General features: G+C 45.2%; 1 protein-coding gene across 12 annotated transcripts in view; it reads left to right on the forward strand.

Annotated features, from left to right (window-relative positions):
- The window catches only part of ehmt1a (euchromatic histone-lysine N-methyltransferase 1a), a 56,683-nt gene that overhangs the window by 25,544 nt on the left and 7,423 nt on the right, over positions 1-23,716 (forward strand). For 11 of the 12 annotated variants that reach the window (XM_037259451.1, XM_037259449.1, XM_037259452.1 and 8 more), the window contains 5 exons: positions 5,494-5,648; positions 10,227-10,394; positions 18,807-18,951; positions 19,828-19,905; positions 20,014-20,129. In XM_037259451.1, coding sequence (XP_037115346.1) covers positions 5,494-5,648; positions 10,227-10,394; positions 18,807-18,951; positions 19,828-19,905; positions 20,014-20,129 — 662 coding nt within the window. The remainder of the gene's footprint in view (positions 1-5,493; positions 5,649-10,226; positions 10,395-18,806; positions 18,952-19,827; positions 19,906-20,013; positions 20,130-23,716) is intronic. The other variant, XM_037259454.1, reaches the window with a different exon arrangement.

Here is a 23,716-nt window from a genome sequence, read left to right on the forward strand (position 1 = left end):
CATACCAGAGCATGTAATTGAGTGTTTTTGGACCATTACAAGTGCTTCTAGATTGAGACAAAAGGTATAATACGCAGTGGAAAGAAATATTCTTAACATTAAAATATACAGAAAAGCTAATTTTACAACTATTAAGGCAAAAACATACAGGTCTCAAGATTAGTCTGAGATAACCCATGACAAGTATCTCAAATACAACCAGCAAAGCCTTCTGGCTCAATCATGCTCTTTTACTGCTGAGTTGGTAACTCTTTCTAACTGGATAGTGAAGCATTCCCTCATTAACTCTTCCCTTTAGAGCAGGGGTCACCAACTCCGGTCCTCAAGGGCGCCAATCCAGCCTGTTTTAGGTGCAGCCCTACAACAACACACCTGATTCAAATAATCAGGATCGCTATCAGCCTTAATAGAGCTTGCTGATGAGCTGATCATTTGAATCAGGTGTGTTGTTGTAGGGCTGCACCTAAAACAGGCTGGATTGGCGCCCTTGAGGACCGGAGTTGGTGACCCCTGCTTTAGAGTTTGGGAACAATGTGGCATCATTTTTTGGGGTGTAGCTAAGCTGGAGGCAAAAATATCCAGTGCGCTCGCTTGAAAACGCAGGTTAGCATATCATGTTTTATGGCTGCTGACAGAAAATATCTGGATTAATGTTAGTGTAAATCTATGGACTGGATAGGAGCTTGATGGACCTCAACTGTTTGGGGGCGTGGTTTTCTTAACTGTCAATTATATTCTCAACAGTACAGAATCACACGTATGTGACAGCAAGTTAAGTGTGTCACTCGGGAGATATCCAGGGGGGCATCCTAAGAAGATCCCCCCGACACTTCATCTGTTTACCCTCAATGCAGAGGCGCAGCAGCTCAACTGAGTGTCCCTCCTGGATGATTGAGCTCATCTGTAAGGAAGAGCTATGCACAGGAAACTCATCTCGGCAACTTGTATCCGGGATCTTGTCCCTTTGGCCACGACTCAGAGCTCATGACCATAGGTGAGGGTAATGCCTATTTCCCACTGGGTGCGGAACGGCTGTGGTCTTCTTCGGAATGCCGCAAGGAATAGAAAGCATTGGAGTCGAGGAGTCAATCCACACTTGCTGCAGTACGTCAGCGGAACGTGGCCACCGTTCGTTTGCCTTCCGCAAGCCTTCTAAAAAAAAAAGTTAAAGTTAAAGTCCCAATGATCGTCACACACACATCTGGGTGTGGTGAAATTTGTCCTCTGCATTTAACCCATCCCCATGTAATTTTAATCCATCCCCTGGGGGAGGGGAGCAGTGAGCCGCAGCGGTGCCGCGCTCGGGAATCATTTGGTGATCTAACCCCCCAATTCCAACCCATAATGCTGAGTGCCAAGCAGGGAGGCAATGGGTCCCATTTTTATAGTCTTTGGTATGACCCGGCCGGGGTTTGAACCCACAACCTTCCAGTCTCAGGGCGGACACTCTACCACTAGGCCACTGAGCTGGCTGAGCTATTTCTTTTGTATACAGCATGCATGAAGAATTACACGGCTCAGACAGGAAATCGTGCGTCGGCGTACAAGGTAGATCCGATATATTAATTTCATGAAAACATATCTCATATCTACAACCTACAGAGCTTTCATTTCAGCTAACTACATAGCTTGGCATGAGTCGGACATTTAAAACGCAAAAAAACAGCTTGAAATAAATTTAACACGAACTTAAAAATAAATTAAACAAAATAACGCTACATAAACACAAAACGTACTTACCCATGGTAGAAGAGCCAAAGTCGTGCAAATAATGTTCCAAAAGCATATCAATATGAACAAAAGGATGGCTATTGTTCACAAATAGCTCACCGTTACATGGTTGTTATTGTGTAAACTCAACTCTTGATCGCGTGAACCCCCTTGATCTACTGGTCTCATGAGCGGAGATTTCCGGAGACGCAACGCAGCTGTTCGCCGCGGGTGTAAATTGCAGTCGTGGCTCCATTGCAAAGAAACCGCAACGCAGCTTTTCGGCTCAGCTCTTTCTTCACCTCGACGGACCGGTACAGAGTCCTCATCACAGTAGACACTGCACCGATCCGCTTGTAGATTTCCCGCTCCATCTTGCCCTCACTTGTGAACAAGATACCAAGATCCCTCCACTTGGGGCAGGATCTAATACCCAACCCGGAGAAGGCATCTTGGAGGTGCTGATTTTCATCCCAACTGCTTCACTCTACTGCGAACCGCTCCACTTAGAGTTGCAGATCACAGCTTGAAGAAGCCAATAGTACCACATCATCTGCAAAAATACTGCAACAGCAAAACCGGATACCCTGAACGTCTTGGCCGTGCCCAGACATTCTGTCCATAAAGGTCATGAACTGAATCAGTGACAAAGGGCAGCCTTGGCAGAGTCAAATCCTCACTGGAAACAAATTCGACTTACTGCGGACCAAACTCTTATATCGGTTTTATAGGGACCAAACTGCCCTTATCAAGGGGTTGGAAACCCCCCTGTCAGGTCTAAGTACCATCAGACATTAAACCACATGCTGGAAGAAAGAGAAGACAACCAGGATAGGTTTACTCGCGAGGAGAACGATAGAGAAAGGAAACTCAGTTACAATCTCCATCAATTCTGAGTCCTTACTCCACGTGCTCCTCTTTTTAATGTTTTGGTTGCCCTGGCTACAGAGGCGTTGCTACACTAAAGGGAGGGGAGATTGTGGCTGTAGCAACACTGATTAGCTAAGGAATGTAGTGTGGTGTGATTTAGCCTTTAATTGTCAGCCCGTGACCCCAGCACTGGAATTGCAGAGTCTGTCCTGTTTCCTCGACCGGCTGTCTTCTCCATGGTTGGCTGACTCATCCTGGACTGTGATCAGATAACTTGAAGCACGTTGAATGCCGCTTTTCTGTGGAACAATGCAACTAAACCTTTGCTAAGTTTATCTTCTTGGTAAACTAACACAACACACAATAATAATGAGTAACTTGCCCTAAACACTTCAACACACATTAAGTAAATACGAGTTTACTTAGTTATAGTTATATGCAACTACTTCAAACTGTATATAACAAAGAAAAACAGTTCAGATCAACAACAATCTATGAATCAAAGCTACAGTTAACTAAAAGGAAAGAAGTTCCTTTGAACTAAACAAAGAACATTTTGCCTGTGCAAAGGAGCTCTGCTCATCTCTAGTGAAGACCTCTTACAGCAGTTAACAAACAGATAAGAGAAGGACAGGAAGGATACATAAAACTGATTGGGGGTCAAAGGACATCCCTGGGACTAGATAAGAAAATAGTTTCACTCGTAAAATATAAGGCCCCAGTTCTGGCAGGCCAAGGCTTCACCGCGAAATTATTCCAACACCCCCTTTCCCGTGCACCCTCGAGGACTCTGCTGAGGGTGTTGAACTAGTCTACCGTTCCATGGCCAGCATGAAAAAAAAAACCTGCTCCCCGTGAATCTGAGATTCGATCGATCGCTGGACCCCCTTCTCCAGCATCCTTGAATAGACATTACCAGGGAGGCTGAGGCATGTGATTCCTCTAGTTGGTGTTAACGGTGCACTGCTTCCTCCACATTAGACGCCAGACAGTGGATCAGAATTTCCTTGAAGCCTTCCGGAAGTCATTTTTCATGTCTTCGCCAAACTCTTGTCGTGCCCGGGTTTTTGCCACAGCGACTGCCAAAGCTGCGTTCCGCTTGGCCAGCTGGTACATGTCGGCTGCCTCCAGAGTCTCACAGGCCAAAAAGGTCCGATAAGACTTCTTATTTAACTTTACGGCATCCCTGACTGCTAGTCATCAGCGGGTTCGGGGATTGCCATCACGACAGGCAACATCCACCTTATGGCGGCAGCTTTGATCGACTGTCTCAACAATGGAGTCCACTCAGACTCACTGTTCCCGCCTTCCCCGGAAATGGGCAAAGTTCTACCAGAGGTGGTAGTTGAAACTATTACTGACAGTGGATTCTGCCATTTCCAGCAATCCCTTGTAGTATGTTTGGGTCTGCCAGGTCAGACCGGCATCTTCCCCCACCATCAGAGCCAACACACCACCATCATCAGTTGAAAGCTCCGCCCCTCTCTTCACCCGAGTGTCCAAAACATGCGGCCGCAAATTAGATGACACAACTACAAAGTCGATCATCGAACTGCGGCCTCGGGTGTCCTGGTGCCTAGTGCGCATATGGACTATGTTTGAGCATGGTGTTTGTTATGGACAGTCCAATCACGCCCTTCCAGGTCTCACTGTCATTGCCCAGCAGAAGCACTCTCTACCACAAGGCTGTGCTAGCTGCAACAAAAGGCAAAAAGCTTTATTTTATCCATGCTTGCTCCCATCACTGCGCCAAGTACTGCGCATGTGCGTATTGTGATTAAAATTCAGCAAATTTTGGACATGCTGGCTTTGTTGTTGTGTTCCCTGCTTGACTGCTGAGTGAAAATGGCTGATGAACGTCGTGATGAAGAAAGTTCTGTTCCGTTTTGTTCAAGATATCCGTCGTCGAGCAAGGAAAACAAAGATGTGGAGTAACAGTTGGTTCTTTATTTGCAAGATCTTGGGTTGTTTTACGGCAGTCAGTACACAATGCACTTCAGCAGATGAAACAACAATGTCATAGTTCCGGTCAGAAGTCTTTATAGTGTCCGCCAGCAGGAATAAGGAAGAGAACAAAAGGGAGGGGAAAAGAAGGAAAAACATATCCTCATAAGGCAGACATTTGTTTTGTTATCGCCTGAATGTCCTGTTATCTACGGAATGTTTTGGATCTATGTGTCATGGAGTTACTGAGCTGTGCCTTATGTGGACTGGAAAGTTACCAGCTCTGTGTGCTGTCTGTGCTCTGATGGAGCAACTATGTTTGTATAAATTAATAAGAGTATTTACACATTGATTGATATGATAAAGTATATAAGTTTGTAGAAACTAGTAAGAGTATGTACACATTGCTGTTGCTCCCACTTCAGTTCTCGTACAAAAAGGTTTTTGACGTCTTTGAAAAGACAAATTCAAATATGGCGCTCGTGCATGTAAGTGTGGAGGCGTTTCCTAAAAACAACAAGGAAGGGTGGGGAGAAGGGACCTGTGCATGCGCGGTATTCAAAAACAGACAGATAGGCTCTGGTGTCTGAGCTGTCTGAAAGATCGTCTGTCATGCCTTTAAATTAGGTAAATTGGGCAAAGTACACACCCAGATGCTGATATTTATTTATTTACTTTATACTGGAACTATTTAACATGATGCAGTTCACAGACTGGCTTCCTCCTTGTATGCAGTTTTGCAGACAGACACAGTTTTTTCCTCCCCAAGTACTAGTCGTAGCATTAAAATACGTATTCACATGAGATCAACTGAATAACATTTTTACATGCACACACTGAAAAGTTGGCTGCATTTGCTAACACACTGCACACTCTTGAGCCCTATTGTATATTTATTAACTATAGAATCATTTATGTTCCTATCTTGGTTACTATGGATAGATTATGTAAATACTGTCTCTTTTATAGGAACAGAACGTCTGCTTGCATTGGGCAGCTTTGTCGGGGTGTGCTCGTCTCACCCAGGCTTTGCTGGATGCACATTGTGACCAAAATGCTGCCAATGCTCATGGCGACCTGCCAATTCATGTTGCTGCCAGAGAAAACCATCTAGAATGTGTAATGTGAGTATACTATGAAAGCTTTATTTGGCTTTGCATGACCATAACTGGAACAAGAGCTTTGTACTAGGTTCATCTTGTTTTTCCTTTTCAATTACTTCACTGGTTCTTCTATATCAAACAAATTGTTTTAGGTTTTATTTACCTGACATGTTTCGGCGGGTTCTTCCGCCTTCATCAGGCGCCTCTGATGAAGGCGGAAGAACCCGCCGAAACATCCATCCATCCATTTTCTGAACCGCTTAGTCCCCACGGGGGTCGCGGGAGTGCTGGAGCCTATCCCAGCCGACATCGGGCAGTAGGCGGGGGACACCCTGAACCGGTTGCCAGCCAATCGCAGGGCACACAGAGACAAACAACCATTTTGCACTCGCACTCACACCTAGGGACAATTTGGAGTCTTCAATCGGCCTACCAAGCATGTCTTTGGGATGTGGGAGGAAACCGGAGTGCCCGGAGAAAACCCACGCGGGCCCGGGGAGAACATGCAAACTCCACACAGGGAGGGCCGGAGGTGGAATCGAACCCGCACCCTCCTAACTGTGAGGCGGACGTGCTACCCAGTGCCCCACCGAGCCGCCCGCCGAAACATGTTAGGTAAATAAAACCTAAAACAATTTGTTTGATATGGAACAAGAGCTGTCAAAATGAATTGATTAATCAACCACTATTTTAATAATTGAGTCATCGTTTAGAGCGGGCGAGCCTAAAGGACTTAGACTCCTCAAGAGCCCCTATTAAGCTTGTTTTAAAGGGACGGTAAAGCGAGCCCAACATTGGCACTTATGTGATAGGACTGTATTAAAAAATGATGTCAGTACCCCAATTACCCCCTGAGAAAAAAAAGAGATTACCCCCTGAGAAAAAAAAGAGATTTAGCGGTATTTTGGAACAGATTGGCGGTGGACTTACTAACACCCACTTTTTGGGCAGCGTCTGCTTGATTTGACACATCATCCTGACTATGTCACGGAAGAAAGCGATCACAATTTCCCCATTGAAAATCATTGTACATACAATCACTTCAAATGTCCAAAAAACAGCAATCAATTGGCGCCAAAATTTACATGGCCATCTCTACTTATGACAACTTCAACATATCACAGCCTCTCCGTGGCTGATTTAAGAGAAATGAGCAGCCTCTCTGCAGCTGAAGTGCCCTGTCGCGTCAATTTCCTTTCACCAGTCACCAACATATGCAAACACGACGCGTTCTGAGAGGCTTTATGTAAGCTGAATTGTTGACATTATTTCAATGAGATTCATCATGTCTTCGTAATAATATAAACAGATTCTTTTGTTCGGACAATAAAAACTTAGGTTGTTACCTGCTGACAGTTTCGACTGATACTCCAGTCTTCTTCAGAGTACAAGAACGCCTCAAGGGACTGGACCCTCAAAAAACGCACAAACCTGACAGTGAGTGACATCAGCACATTGCTAAATTTCGTTTCCAAATTCACCTATTTCCATTTCAAAAACACAATATACAAACAGACAGAAGGATTTGCAATGGGAGACTCACTATCTGCAATAATGAGCAGTTTTTTCGTGGAGGACCTGGAAACCAAAGCCATCCACACTGCACCCACTCTCTGCAAACCCACATTCTGGAAAAAATAAGTCGATGACATCCTGGAAAAAATAAAAACTGGACACACCCAAGAGCTCACAAACCATCTGAACACCATGGACAACACTGGCAACATACAATTCACACATGAAGAGGAAATAAACCATATCTTTCCTGGACATGAATATCCACCACAAAGACGACGGCAGCATCAAGATCACAGTGTACAGAAAACCCACTCACACGGACCAGTACCTCCTCTGGACATCAGAACACCCTACAGCGCACAAACTATCAGTAGTCAGAACATTATACGAACGGACCACCATCATAACGGAAGAGAAAGACAACAGGAGGAAGAAAGACACATTGAACAAGCACTCACACTCTGCCAGTATCCAAGATGGACCATAAACAAAGGAAAACAACAAGTCAAAAACAAAGAGGACAAGACAAGGGAAAGGAAAACAAAATGCACACAACAGACTGAGAAAACACCAGACATTGTAATCTTGCCATACATCCAAGGGATAACTGAACCAATACAACGGGCAATGAAAAAGCATCATATCAATACAGCCATCAAACCATACACCAAACTCCAACAACTACCGTATTTTCCGCCCTAAAAGGCGCACCTAAAAACCTAAAATTTTCTCAAAAGCCGACAGTGCGCCTTATAGGCCAGTGCGCCTTATATATGGATCAACTGATGAATTTGTTGATCCATACTGGTTGTACACAGTGCTCTGCCAAAATGTTTCAGTACGTTTTAGTACGACTAGTAAATTACAAGGTCGCATCGCTTCCCAACATTACGGCAACTGTAGTCAGGGGGCGTCACCGAATAGCTATTGTACCCGCGAGGCTATTTCATGTCAAAATAGGCTGCTCTGTTAATGTTTCGAGTAAATCTACGGATCGATATGGAAGGGAAACATAGGTAAGTAGTACCAATGCGTTAGATCGAACTTTAGTCAGTTCCGATCATTTTATAGGAGATCGTTTGAGAAACGCGATTGTTTACACTTTGCTGAGGCTCATGGGAGATTGCGAGCTGAGGCTCGTGAGACTTTGCGGATGGCTAATGCTATTGCGATAGCTGCTATACGTACCAGGCTATTTCATGTCAAAATAGGCTGCTCTGTTAATGTTTCGAGTAAATCTACGGATCGATATGGAAGGGAAACATAGGTAAGTAGTACCAATGCGTTAGATCGAACTTTAGTCAGTTCCGATCATTTTATAGGAGATCGTTTGAGAAACGCGATTGTTTACACTTTGCTGAGGCTCATGGGAGATTGCGAGCTGAGCTCGTGAGACTTTGCGGATGGCTAATGCTATTGCGATAGCTGCTATACGTACCAGGCTATTTCATGTCAAAATAGGCTGCTCTGTTAATGTTTCGAGTAAATCTACGGATCGATATGGAAGGGAAACATAGGTAAGCAGTACCAATGCGTTAGATCGAACTTTAGTCAGTTCCGATCATTTTATAGGAGATCGTTTGAGAAACGCGATTGTTTACACTTTGCTGAGGCTCATGGGAGATTGCGAGCTGAGGCTCGTGAGACTTTGCGGATGGCTAATGCTATTGCGATAGCTGCTATACGTACCAGGCTATTTCATGTCAAAATAGGCTGCTCTGTTAATGTTTCGAGTAAATCTACGGATCGATATGGAAGGGAAACATAGGTAAGTAGTACCAATGCGTTAGATCGAACTTTAGTCAGTTCTGATCATTTTATAGGAGATCGTTTGAGAAACGCGATTGTTTACAGAGGGCTCGTTGGTTATTGGCTAGTGGATGCATACCGCAACCCTAGTCAACCTCAGTTTGATGCAGTATAGCTTCTATTTCATGCGCCTTATAATCCGGTGCGCCTTATATATGGACAAAGTTTTAAAATGGGCCGTTCATTGAAGGTGCGCCTTATAACCCGGTGCGCCTTTTAGGGCGGAAAATACGGTACTTGTACATCCCAAAGATAAAATAACACCAGAACAAAAATGCAATGTTATCTACGAAATACCATGCAAGTCATGCAACAAAATATACATTGGGGAAACAGGCAGGTCATTCAACATAAGGAAAAAGGAACATCAAAAAGAATGCGAAAAGGAGACAGTGGGACGATTTACAAGGACACAAAAAGAAAAAGCAGAACAGGGAAATCTAGAATCAGCCATTACAGACCACTGCAGAAGAAACAACCACATCATGGACTGGGATGGGGGAAAAATCGTAACAACACAATCTAACAAACTAAAGAGGTGGATCAAGGAGGCCATAGAAATAAGGAAGCGAGCAAGCGGGACCATCAACAGAGATGAGGGGGCGTATATTCTATCACACACCTGGGATTCCCTTCTCTGAAGGCCACCAAAGGCGGAGGAGGGAGCGGCCGCCGAGCCGGTCAATGGATAAATGACACGTCAGCAGCACATTGAATGACGGCTCTGAAGAAGACTGGAGTATCAGTCGAAACTGTCAGCAGGTAACAACTTACATTTTTATTGTCTGAACGAAATAATCTGTTTATATGAATTGTTGACACGTCGTTATGCATTCAATTGAAATTGGTAAGGGTTCACTTGACTGACATTTCCCCTGAAGTCCATGTAGTAGAATGTAGAAGTGGCTGCTTTAATCTCTCTTCCATCCAATTCACATATCAGAGTGACTTACTCAATCTGCTTGATGTTGTCATCTGCATTCACGGTGACGAATGGCAAACGGACCTCTTAGCTGCCCAACAACATGCCTGACGTAAATTAACGTGACAAAGGTTGCCTTCTGCTGCTTAAAAATTTGCTTTCAAGACTTTCTAAATAACACGCTTTCGGGGTTAAAGCGACTCCCAAATTCTGGACGCCAAAATCTGCGTAAAATCAAGGTTTTACTCACTTTCAGCCGATTTCAATATATTTTCACACTGGAGTTTTGTGGCTTTCAGATTGAGAGCGTCAAAATCTGTGTAGCTCTCAGATTTCAGTTTAATTTGCAGGTTGTTTTTGTCTAATGGAGTTGTCCTGAATCACAAGAACAAAGAAGGACAAACTGCTTTGGAGTGTTGCATCAATGGCTCAAAGGTATGGGTGGCCATTAATGCAAGCAAAAATATGATTGATACCAGGATGAACCAGGACTGTCTTGGAGAGCAGATACTCTTAAGGTGAGTGCTTATGTGTACGCACAAATGAAATGCTGATTTTAGTAACAAGTAATAGAAGGAGAAGTAACCCTGAATTGTGTGACAGGCTTTATTTGACATGAATTTGCCACCTCTGTTCTTCGTGGTGGAATGGTTCCCGAAATCCACAGTTCGGTTTTTATCACGTTTTGTGGTCGTAGAATTTGGTTCAGTATACATTGACTGTTAGTAAAATTGATTGTCTTGAAAAGTCAGGTTAAAATTGAAAAAAAAATTAGTCTGATATTTGACACATCTGTAGGTGAAATCCATCTGCTATGAGATCCTTCTGGAGTTTTTTAAGGCTCAGTATTGTGTGGGTGTTTCCTGGTTGACATGCCTCTGCAACATCACATGGACATTGGGGACAGTGCCTCCGGATTGGTAGTTTCCTTTTTCTAGAAGCAGCAAGCTATGTCCTATTTTCAAAGCACATGCATTGGCGACGGGAACATAACCGCCAGCTAGCATTACCCAAACGAGCCTTAGCATTTAGCTTTGTTGCAGCTCAGAGAAGGAGAGAGAAGTTTTGCCGACTTGAAAAGACATGAGGGGAGAGATAACAGACAAGGAAGGATGAGCAAGTTCATGTCATTGGTGCTAAAACATTTTTTATTTGCATTATACTCCTCACTGGGCGACACTTTCACAGTTTGAATGGGTACGGCTGACCCAAGAAGACAATTTTTTCCGCCACTTGTGTTTAACGCAGCCATATCCAAAGTCCAGCCCGCAGCCCAAATGCTGCCCACGTCCAAATTTAAACTGGCCCGAAGCATTGTGTCATAAAATCAATAACAAGTGGCCCGCTGGCACTGTCGCGAGGACCTGCGCGCTCCAGAGCGAGGCACAGAAATGAAACTCTTCCTAACGGGAACGTGCACATGAGCCAGCGCTCATGATCGTTTGCGAGCGCGTCTCCTCCGTCCCTTCTCAGTTCACGCGCACACAAGTGTCCGTTTGCAAGGTAATCAGTGACACAGACACTTCCTCATTTAAATGTCCACACACCAAGGACTAAGGCGACGCTAAAATCAGAGACGCTGCAAGTGGAAAGGCACAGGGAAAGGCAAAAGGCAAAAAAAAAAAAAAAAAGCCTACTGGTGAGAGCTGTCTACTTCGTACTAACTCTACACACTACTACGCGTCCGCGCCGCCCACTCACAGTGATCGCAAACAACAAAAAGACGATAGACTATTATTTTGTGATTATGAAGTAATTTGTTGCGTATGAAGTTGAAATAAAAAAGATAAAATGGTTGAATTATTTAATTAGGATTAAAAATGTCATGATGCAACCTGGCCTGTTTTCTGCAGTCACAAACACCAATATCACCCTTCTTATTAATACAACAATAACAATAATAAAACAAACTTAATCTAATAAAAAAAAAAAATTCAAGTTTCATAAAATTGTTCATTTGTGTTTAATTTATTATTTTTTTAATCTTTAACTTTTCTGGTAGTGCAATTGACAACAGATTCTCATTTGCTATCAGAATCAGATTCAGCTTTATTAACCAAGTTTATGCATGCCAAACAGGGAATTTGACTCAGGTTGATCTCAGCCTCTGTACAACATTTAAGTGACTGAGAACATTCAGTTAACTAACAACATTTAAGTGGCGAGAGCAGGATGTTATTGCACAGTGATGTCTCTGAGTCTCTATGAGTGGTGTGAGTTCATCAGAGCGACAGCCTGGGGGAAGAAGCTGTGTCTGTGTCTGCTGGTTTTGGCGTACAGCGCTCTGTAACGCCGTCCGGAGGGGAGTAGTTTGAACAGACTGTTACCTGGGAGAAAAGGGTCTGCAGAGATGTTACTTGCACATTTCCTGGTCCTGGACAGGTACAAGTCTTGGATAGATGGGAGGTTGGTCCCGATTATCTTTTCCGCAGACCTGATTGTCCGTTGCAGTCTTTGCTTGTCTTGTTTGGTGGCCGATCCAAACAGGACAGTGATGGAGGTGCAGAGGATAGACTAGATGATGGCAGTGGAGAAGATCTTGAGCAGCTCCGGTGGCAGGTGTAACTTCCTGAGCTGTCTCAGAAAGTACAACCTCTGCTGGGCCTTCTTCCGGACAGAGTCTATGTAGCCGGCCCATTTCAGGTCCCGGGAGATTGTGGATCCCAGGAACTTGAAGGTGTCTGTGGTGGGAATAGCATTACTGAGGATGGTGAGGGGTGGAAGTGGCGAAGGGTCTCTCCTGAAGTCCACTGTCATCTCCACGGTCTTGAGTGAGTTCGGCTCCAGGTGGTTTTGGCTGCACCAGTGGACCACCTCCTGTCTGTATGCAGTCTCGTCACCATCCCAGATCAGTCCGATGAGAGTGGTGTCGTCCGCATACTTCAGGAGCTTCACAGAAGAGTCGCCTGAGGAGCAATCATTGGTGTAGAGTAGGGGTGTCCAAACTACGGCCCGCGGGCCAATTGCGGCCCGCGGTCCAGTTTTTATTGGCCCGCAGCAAATTCAGAAAACATAATTGAATGTGGCCCGCACAACAGCTTGAGCACTTCTCAGTTCCCACAGTAGATGGAGCCCGCCACACAAAGCGCTTGACGTCCGATTAGCCCCAAAAAAGTCGCGGCTCATAGTCCGGAATTCACGGTACTTCACACAAACACTACATCCATCTGCTCCTGGCTCGGCCCCCTGGTCAAAATTTAGAACCCAATTCGGCCCGCAAGTCAAAAAGTTTGCCCACCCCTGAACTAGACAGTGGTCCGAGAGTCCTAAAGCAGCACGGGTCACAGAGCGGTATGCGTCCTTTATTACGGAGTAGCTGTGGTCCAGTGTCTGTGTGCCTCTGGTGGGATACGTTATGTGCTGTCTGTATTTGGGGAGTTTGTGTGTAAGGTTCGCCCTGTTAAAATCACCCAAAACAATGATCAGTGAGTTTGGTAGTTTTTCTTCATGTCTGTTATCTGGTCAGCCAGCAGCTGCGTGGCTTCGATCGCACGTGCGTGTGGTGGAATGTAAACAGCCGCCATTACGATCGAGGAGAACTCCCGTGGTATATAAAACGGCCGACAGTTTATGAAAAGTGTCTCCAGAAGAGGGCTGCAAGACTCTTTCAACACTGTGACATCAGTACACCAACCTACATTAATATAGAAAAATAGACCACCTCCCTTTGTTTTTCCCGTGCGCTCCGTGCTGTGATCCGCGCGTAGGAGCCGAAATCCAGGCAGCTGTACGGCGTGGTCGGGGATGTGGTCGTTGAGCCTCGTTTCGGTGAAGCACAGGGCGGCGGATCTGCTAACGTCCGGGTTCCTTGGTATGAGAAGCAGCAGTTCGTCTGTCTTGTTCGCCAGGAAGCGGATGTTTGCCATATGAATTGATGGTAGGGGAGCACGGAACCCTCTCTGCCTCAATTTCACGAGGGCTACGGCGCGCTTGCTACGCCGTGGTCTCCGGCAGAACTTGTAGAGTGCCGTCAAACTGCCTGGGTCAGTGAAAATCGAAGAAGCCAGGAGAAGACTGTGCGATGTTTAACAGTTCTTCTCTGCTAAAAGTGATCCGGGTTGGGCAGCAGAAGACGCAAAAAACACACAAAATAACACAAAGTAACAGAGAGCGAGTCACCGAGGCGGCCATCCGTGGCGCCATCTTATGACGTCATTCAATATCAACCTATCTGCAGACAGCAAAGGATATAGTTTCATATTTACAAGTTAATTTACAATTGTAATGGTTCGAGGAATGTCGGTGCGAATGGTCGGCCCCTATACATTTTCATCTAACCAAATCTGGCCCACTTTGCAAAATGTTTGGACACCCCTGGTTTAACGGTAAAATATGAAGGGAAAAATAACAAAAGATTCAGTGGCTGAGTAATTTTTCTAAGAATACATAAATAATATATTAACTTGTTTTTTGTCATTGCAACAAATATATAAATTAAAGTTACGACGGTACCTCTACTTAAAAAAGGCCTATACTTACGAACTTTTTGAGATACGAACACCTTCTCTATACTGACAAAAGATTTCTGAAACACTCGTCCTTGAACAAGCAAATACAGCAACCCCTCGTTTACCACGGATAATTGGTTCCAAAACCACCCCGCGATAAGTGAAATCCGCGAAGTAGGGTCAACTTCTCATCTGTACATTTTTTGTGTCAATAAATGTACCGTATTTTTCGGACTATAAATTGCGGGGTTTTTCATAGTTTGGGTGGGGGGGCCGACTTATACTGAGGAGTGACTTATATGTGGATTATTTCAAACATTTTCAAAATTTAAAAAAAAAAGAAAAGTGAAACCACGATAAACAAACCGCGATGTATCAAGCGATTACTGTAATTTGATTTCAAGTGACGTCAGCGACACGGCGGTTGTTTACAAAAAGGACAAAGATTCGATCACGGGATGACGAAGATGACGAAGGGATTTGGAGTGACACGGAAGGTTTGAAAAACTATTATGGCTTTTACGCACGCCCGGTCCTACTCTATGGAGCTCTCTTTCACCTCCGTGGATGGAAGTCGGGGGCCGGCGCTCGGCCGGGTGGCTGTCTGGGGACGGTGGATGGGGCTCGGACATGGGTTTTCCGCACGCCCGGTCCTACTCTACGGAGCTCTCTTTTACCTCCGTGGATGGAAGTCGGGGGCCGGCGCTCGACCGGGTGGCTGTCCGGGGACGGTGGATGGGGCTCGGACATGGCTTTTACGCACGCCTGGTCCTATTCTATGGAGCTCTCTTCCACCTCCGTGGCTGGAAGTGCCACCTCCGGGGATGGAAGTCAACGCCGCCACACGCCTGGAAGTCGACGCTGGTGCTTGGGGCCGTGTGGCGGTGAACTATTTATGTTATAATTATTTGATATATTTTATTTCGTGTAGCAACTTGTATATGTTTTTATCGTTACAGTTCAGTAGTTGTTGGTTCGTTGAACTCTTGTTTTGTTAAATAAAGAGCAGTTTACCAAACCCACGTCTTTCCTTGTACTTTGTTAACGCTACAATATAGTTATATACTAGATCTGTGGAATAACGAGGCTGACGTCAGGGCGCACGCGCGGCGTTGTTGTCAAAGGACGAGGAATTTGATTGATGGATTTAATGATTTGAAGTGACACAGATGGTTTGATAATATTATTGCTTATATAATAGTTATTTGACATATCATTTATATATCGTTATATGGGCCTGTGGAATATTTTGAAGCGCACCCGGCCGGCATTGTTGACGTAAAGGACGATCGATGGATTTAAATGATTTGGAGTGACACAGATGGTTTGATACTATTATTGCTTATATACTAGTTATTTGATATATAATTTATATATCGTTATATGGGCCTGTGGAATATTTTAAAGTGAATGTTACGTCAGGCCCGTTCTCTGCTCTTCGTTTGTGTTTATGTCACGTTAGCATACCTATCGTTTAGCCTGTTGTTGCTCGTTCATGTCTGTTCTTGGTGTTGGATTTTGTCGAATAAATTTCCCCCAAAATGCGACTTATACTCCAGAGCGACTTATATATGTTTTTTTCACGTTATTGTGCATTTTATGGCTAATGCGACCTATATTCCGGAGCGACTTTTAGTCCGAAAAATATGGTATATAATATAAATCGTTTTTGTATTATATTCACCTTGGTAGCCCACCAAGCAGGAATATTTTTTTAACAAAACTGTTGAAATTGAGTGATGGAATTAATGGTTTTTGGGTTGCTATACTGCCAAAATCCAGGAGTCTGTGGCCCCTGTCCCCCAATAGGGGCTTGTGGCCCATGGCCCCCTGCGGCCTCCAATGGGGGCCTGTGGCCCTAGGCCCACTGCGGCCCCCATTGGGGGGGGCCTTCGGCCTCTGGCCCCCTGCGGCCCCCAGTGGGGCATGCGGCCCCCAGACCCGAGCTACTTTTCCGTGTTTTTTTTCATTTGCGGTTCACATATCTGCACAGTGCCAAAACCACCAGTAAATGGTGTACTGACCATGGCATTACTGTCCTTGATTGGCCTGCCAATTCCCCTGACCTGAACCCCATAGAGAATTTGTTGGATATTGTGAAGAAGAAGCTGAAAGACACCAGACCCAACAATGCAAATGAGCTAAACGGCTGCTGTTGAAGCATCCTGGGCATCCATAACACCTTAGCAATGCCACAGGCTGATTGCCTCCATGCCACGCCGCATTGGATGCAGTAATCCGTGCAAAAGGATTCCCAACCAAGTTCTGAGTGCATTAATGGACATTGTCAAATGTTTGATTTTGTTTTGCTGTTATAAATCTTTTTTTTACTTGGTCTGAGGAAATATTCTAATATTTTGAGATAGGATTTTTGACTTTTCTTTAGCTGTAAGCCATAATCAGCAATATTAAAATAATAAAAGGCTTGCAATATTTCAGTTGATTTGTAATGAGTCCAGAATGTATGACATTTTTGTTTTTTTAATTTCATTTGAGAAAATAAAGAACTTTATCACAATGTTCTAATTTTCTGAGACAGTCCTGAAAACTACATATCAAATAGCTATAATATAAACAACAATTTTATAAAACCATCTGTGCCACTCCAAATCATTAAATCCATCGATCGAATTCTTCGTCCTTTATGTAAACAACGCCGCGTGTGCGGCGTGCTGCTGACGTCGTCAGTTGCAGTACAAATTACAGTAATCCCTCGCTACATTGCGGTTCGTTTATCGCGGTTTCACTACATCGCGGATTCTTTTTCCCAAATTTAAAAAAAAAAAAAATTCAAAATAAAACTTTTAAATTGAGGAATTATTGCACGAATGTTGCCCACACGTCAGCAGAAGGCAGGGAGTGCCCACACAATTGCGTACACTTGTACCTTTTCATTAATTTTTTTTATAATAATAGGAGTTCTAAAAACACATTTAAGAGTGTTATACCTTGTTATAGAAAAATCGTTATAATAATAAAACAGTTCTAAAAACATATTTACAGTATGTACACTTGTACCTTGTTATTAAAATTGTTATAATAATAAATGCTGTTCTAAAAACATATTTACAGTATGTGTTAAGAATTCTCCATGTTATTTATGTTATTCAGCCGTGCTTTGATTTGAGGTAGGGTGCTTTATTTTGAAGGCCGTTTTCAGCTAATACCATTTCAAATCATTAAATCTTCTGACTCCGGAAGTCAATGAATGGACCTCATTATCAGTGAGGCTCCAATTATTCCACAGCCATAGTGCGCCCTCATGGGGTTTAAAGTCAAAATAACATGTGAAGTGATCAACTATACTCGTAAGTAAGTAATGTGTTAATGATCAAGTAAAAATTTGGGAATAATTTCACATATAAGTGGCTCCTGAGTATAAGTCACCCCCCCACCCAAACTATCAAATAAACCACGACTTATACTCCGAAAAATACGGCAAATGCATGTTATTATTAGAACATTAAATAATAGTTTCAAAAATGTAAATAATATAATAATAGTATATATTACATACAGAAAATATTGTATAAATATTGAAAATATAAATATACGCGTGTGTGTGTGGGTGCGTGTGTAATATGTAGATATAACGTTCTGTTGTTAACCTTGGTTAAACAGGGACCTCTAGTGGTCACAAGTTACCATAGCAGCGCTATGCGCATTTTGTAGATGTATATGGAGATGTAGCTAAAGTATACATACGTAAGTATAAAGTATACATAATTTTATTATTATAACAACTTTTTATAACAAGGTACAATACTGTAAATATGTTTTCAGAAGTCTTATAACAACCTATTTTATAACAAAGTACAGCACTGCACATATGTTTTTAGAACTCTTATAACAACTTTTTTTTTGGCAGAAAAAAAATCTGCGATACAGTGAAATCGCGATAAACGAACCGCGAAGTAGCGAGGGATCACTGCATACAAATTAAAGGTACGGTGGTACCTCTACTTAAAAAAGGCCTATACTTACGAACCTTTCGAGATACGAACACCTTCTCTATACTGACAAAAGATTTCTGAAACACTCGTCCTTGAACAAGCACACAAATGTTGGAACACTGCTGTAAAAATTAAATTTGACCAGACACTTCTTTGAGATTCTGATGTTGGGGGACTGCAATGATTTGTGTGGATTGATGCCTCCAACAACGGAACATTTTGATCCCTCCACTTCGTCATCATTGAGTTTTTGGACTACAAAAGTCTTTCCGAGTAATAAAGATGGCGGACTTTCAAAACCGTTTGGCAACACCTATTACCTTGTTTGGTTTGTCCCGCCCCAATGGATGTGATGTAATAGATAAAAATACGTAATACGCAAATATATTTGTAAATAATAGATATTACAACACCACATTTACAATTAAAGTATGTTTGGCTGAAATTGTGGAATTTACATTTTGATAAAGACTTGAGATGACTAAGGTCTGTTCTTAAAATGATACCAGTATAACTTTCCCTCTTTTAGGGACATTTCTCGGGGGTATGAGACAGTTCCCATAAACTGTGTTAATGGGATTGACAATGAACAATATCCTGGAAACTTCAACTACATACCAGACAACTGTGTCACTTCCCCAGTAAATGTCAGCAAGGACATAACTCACCTGCGGGTAAGATTTCAGCATTGAATAATGAAATGATGACAATAATATAAATGAAGAAACTTTGAACAGAACAAGAGCACAGCGCTAGCTAGCTAGTGTTAGCTGCTGGTGCTAGCCCACATTTAAACTTATTTTTTACGATTAGTGAACCAATTGACCAGTTCAGTGCCAGCCATTTACTGTACTCTTTTCTTTCAGAGGAACACAATAGTAAGATATAGTTGTACCAATGTAATTTATGTTATTACAACACGGGACACAGCACTGCAACATTATACCCTCATTTGATTTGGACACGGAATTGCCATTTTTGTACGAGATGACAGTCACTAGCCATCCCCATTTCAACAGTCTTCATCCTGGTAAAATGTTCCATGCATGTCGAACCAGGAGGAGACTTAGTTGGGGCACACTTAAAAAGCATGTCTCACATCTGGCCTTAAAACGCCTTGGTGTCCCCCTAATTACCTAATTAGATTTTTTCGCCCATGACTCGCTTCTGGATAAGTGGAGGAAAATAGATGTACAGTATGTAATCGCCAGTAAATTCTAACAACCAATCCAGATTGGAAATTCTACCAATCATAATATCCTCTTCAGTCAGAAAGTAATGTATGTATGCCCGTGACAATATTTTAAAAATTGTAATTTAGCTTTAGTTTACAGTTTTAAATTCCATTTTTATATGACCCGACAGACCATATTTTTATGGACGTTAGTGCTGATTATTACTGCTTATGGTAATGCCACATCTTTGGTTAGTTTTATAATCTTGGGTGCAGCTAAAGTCACTTATTTTCAAATCCCTGATGAGACAAGAGTCAATTTACAATTTCATCATTTATGGAGGTTATGTAACGGCTCTTTAACTGTCTCATTTAGCATTGCAGTTGCACAGATGACTGCTCATCCAGTACCTGCACTTGTGGTCAGCTCAGTCTGCAATCTTGGTATGATAGTGTAAGTCTGACACAACAAAATGTTTCCTCAGTTTTATTTAGTGCTCATGCCACATTCTACTTTGATTATGTCATTAGCAGCAATTTTACAAAACATGTCTGTATGTAGGATGGCCGCCTGTTACTGGATTTTGCTCAGCAAGATCCTCCAGTGCTCTTTGAGTGTAACCATGCTTGCTCATGTTGGAGGACCTGCAAGAACCGAGTTGTTCAAAATGGACTGAGGTGAGACAATCTAAAATGTTTTCAAGCAATTGGCTTATAGTGTACATTAGTGGGCGATATCTTTTTGTTCCTTTTTAGTTACTTTTTATTGGTTCGAACTTCTTATTGTAATAATACTTGATCCTATATATTTAATTAAATCGTATGGTAATTTCCCGCCACCTCACGATTTGAGCTCATCAGCCCCTTATGATGAAAAAAATTAATGGATCACGTTTTCCCTCGCCCGGACGCGGGTCACCGGGGCCCCCCTCTGGAGCCAGGCCTGGAGGCGGGGCTCGAAGGCGAGCGTCTGGTGGCCGGGCCTTCGCCCATGGGGCCCGGCCGGGCTCAGCCCGAAAAGGAAACGTGGGTCCCCCTTCCCATGGGCTCACCACCTGTGGGAGGGGCCAAAGGGGTCGGGTGCATTGCAAGCTGGGCGGCGGCCAAAGGCAGGGACCTTGGCGGTCTGATCCCCGGCTGCAGAAGCTGGCTCTTGGGACATGGAATGTCACCTCTCTGGCTGGAAAGGAGCCCGAGCTGGTGTGCGAGGCAGAAAAGTTCCGACTAGATATAGTCGGACTTGCCTCCACGCACAGTTTGGGTTCCGGTACAAGCCCTCTCGAGAGGGGCTGGACTCTCTTCCACTCTGGAGTTGCCCACGGTGAGAGGCGTCGAGCAGGTGTGGGTATACTTATTGCCCCCCGGCTGGGCGCCTGCACATTGGGGTTCACCCCGGTGAACGAGAGGGTAGCCTCCCTCCGCCTTCGGGTGGGGGGACGGGTCCTGACTGTTGTTTGTGTCTATGCACCAAACGGCAGCTCAGAGTACCCACCCTTTTTGGAGTCCCTGGAGGAAGTGCTGGAGGGCGCTCCTTCTGGGGACTCCATCGTTCTACTGGGTGACTTCAATGCTCACGTGGGCAATGACAGTGAGACCTGGAAGGGCGTGATTGGGAGGAACGCCCCCCCCCGATCTGAACCCGAGCGGTGTTCTATTATTGGACTTCTGTGCTCGACACGGATTTTCTATAATGAACACCATGTTCAAACATAAGGGTGTCCATGTGTGCACTTGGCACCAGGACACCCTAGGCCGCAGTTCGATGATCGACTTTGTAGTCGTGTCATCGGATTTGCGGCCGCATGTTTTGGACACTCGGACGAAGAGAGGGGCGGAGCTGTCAACTGATCACCACCTGGTGGTGGGTTGGCTCCGATGGTGGGGGAAGATGCCGGTCCGACCTGGCAGACCCAAACGTTCTGTGAGGGTCTGCTGGGAACGTCTGGCGGAATCCCCTGTCAGGAAGAGCTTCAACTCCCACCTCCGGCAGAGCTTTTCCCACGTCCCGGGGGAGGCGGGGGACATTGAGTCCGAGTGGACCTTGTTCCGCGCCTCCATTGTTGAGGCGGCCGACCGGAGCTGTGGCCGTAAGGTCATTGGTGCCTGTCGTGGCGGCAATCCCCGAACCCGCTGGTGGACACCGGCGGTAAGGGATGCCGTCAAGCTGAAGAAGGAGTCCTATCGGGCCGTTTTGGCCTGCGGGACTCCGGAGGCAGCTGACAGGTACCGGGTGGCCAAGCGGAACGCGGCTTCGGCGGTTGCTGAGGCAAAAACCCGGGCGTGGGAGGAGTTTGGCGAGGCCATGGAGAATGACTTCCGGACGGCTTCGAGGAAATTCTGGTCCACCATCCGGCGTCTCAGGAGGGGAAAGCAGTGCAACGTCAACACTGTTTACAGTGGAGATGGCGTGCTGCTGACCTCGACTCGGGACGTCGTGTGTCGGTGGGGAGAATACTTCGAAGACCTCCTCAATTCCACCGACACGCCTTCCATTGTGGAAGCAGGGCCTGGGGACTCTGAGGCGGACTCTCCAATCTCTGGGGTTGAAGTCACTGAGGTAGTTAAAAAACTCCTCGGTGGCAAGGCCCCGGGGGTGGATGAGATCCGCCCGGATTTCTTAAGGGCTCTGGATGTTGTGGGGCTGTCATGGCTGACACGTCTCTACAGCATCGCGTGGACATCGGGGACAGTGCCTCTGGATTGGCAGACTGGGGTGGTGGTTCCCCTCTTTAAGAAGGGGGACCGGAGGGTGTGTTCCAATTACAGGGGAATTACACTCCTCAGCCTCCCTGGTAAGGTCTATTCAGGGGTGCTGGAGAGGAGGGTCCGTCGGGAGGTCGAACCTCGGATTCAGGAGGAACAGTGTGGCTTTCGTCCTGGCCGTGGAACAGTGGACCAGCTCTTCACCCTCAACAGGATCCTCGAGGGTGCATGGGAGTTCGCCCAACCAGTCCACATGTGTTTTGTGGACTTGGAGAAGGCGTTCGACCGTGTCCCTCGGGAGGTTCTGTGGGGGGTGCTTCGGGAGTACGGGGTACCGAGCCAACTGATAAGGGCGGTTCGGTCCCTGTATCACCGTTGCCAGAGTTTGGTCCGCATTTCCGGCAGTAAGTCGGATTCGTTCCCGGTGAGGGTTGGACTCCGCCAAGGCTGCCCTTTGTCACCGATTCTGTTCATAATTTTTATGGACAGAATTTCTAGGTGCAGCCGAGGCGTTGAGGGTGTCCGGTTTGGGGACCTCAGCATCGCGTCTCTGCTTTTTGCAGACGACGTTGTGCTGTTGGCTTCTTCAGGCCGTGATCTCCAGCTCTCACTGGAGCGGTTCGCAGCCGAGTGTGAAGCGGTCGGGATGAGGGTCAGCACCTCCAAATCCGAGTCCATGGTCCTCGATCGGAAAAGGGTGGAATGCCCTCTCCGGATCGGGGATGAGATCCTGCCCCAAGTGGAGGAGTTTAAGTATCTTGGGGTCTTGTTCACGAGTGAGGGGAGGATGGAGCGCGAGATCGACAGGCGGATCGGTGCAGCTTCGGCAGTAATGCGGACTCTGTACCGGTCCGTCGTGGTAAAGAGAGAGCTGAGCCAAAAGGCAAAGCTCTCAATTTACCGGTCGATTTACGCTCCTACCCTCACCTATGGTCACGAGCTATGGGTCGTGACCGAAAGAACGAGATCCCGGATACAAGCGGCCGAAATGAGTTTTCTCCGCAGGATGTCCGGGCTCTCCCTTAGAGATAGGGTGAGAAGTTCGGTCATCCGGGAGAGACTCGGAGTAGAGTCGCTACTCCTCCACGTTGAGAGGAGCCAGATGAGGTGGCTCGGGCATCTCATCAGGATGCCTCCTGGACGCCTCCCTGGGGAGGTGTTCCGGGCATGTCCCACCGGTAGGAGACCCCGGGGACGACCCAGGACGCGCTGGAGAGACTATGTCTCTCGGCTGGCCTGGGAACGCCTTGGGATCCCCCGGGATGAGCTAGATGAAGTGGCTGGGGAGAGGGAAGTCTGGGAGTCCCTCCTGAAGCTGCTGCCCCCGCGACCCGACCCCGGATAAGCGGAAGAAGATGGATGGATGGATGGATGGACATATCAGATGGCTCTCATATTTATAGATGCATATTTTTGTGTTCATTTTATTGTTTTCTTATTACCGTAATTTTCGGACTATAAGTCGCGTTTTTTTCATAGTTTGGGTGGGGGGGCGACTTATACTCAGGAGCGACTTATATGTGTTTTTTTTTTAAAGCTTTCAAAAAAAAAAAAAAATAAAT

This window comes from Syngnathus acus, chromosome 9 (genome assembly GCF_901709675.1).
Source record: "Syngnathus acus chromosome 9, fSynAcu1.2, whole genome shotgun sequence".
NCBI lineage: Eukaryota > Metazoa > Chordata > Actinopteri > Syngnathiformes > Syngnathidae > Syngnathus > Syngnathus acus.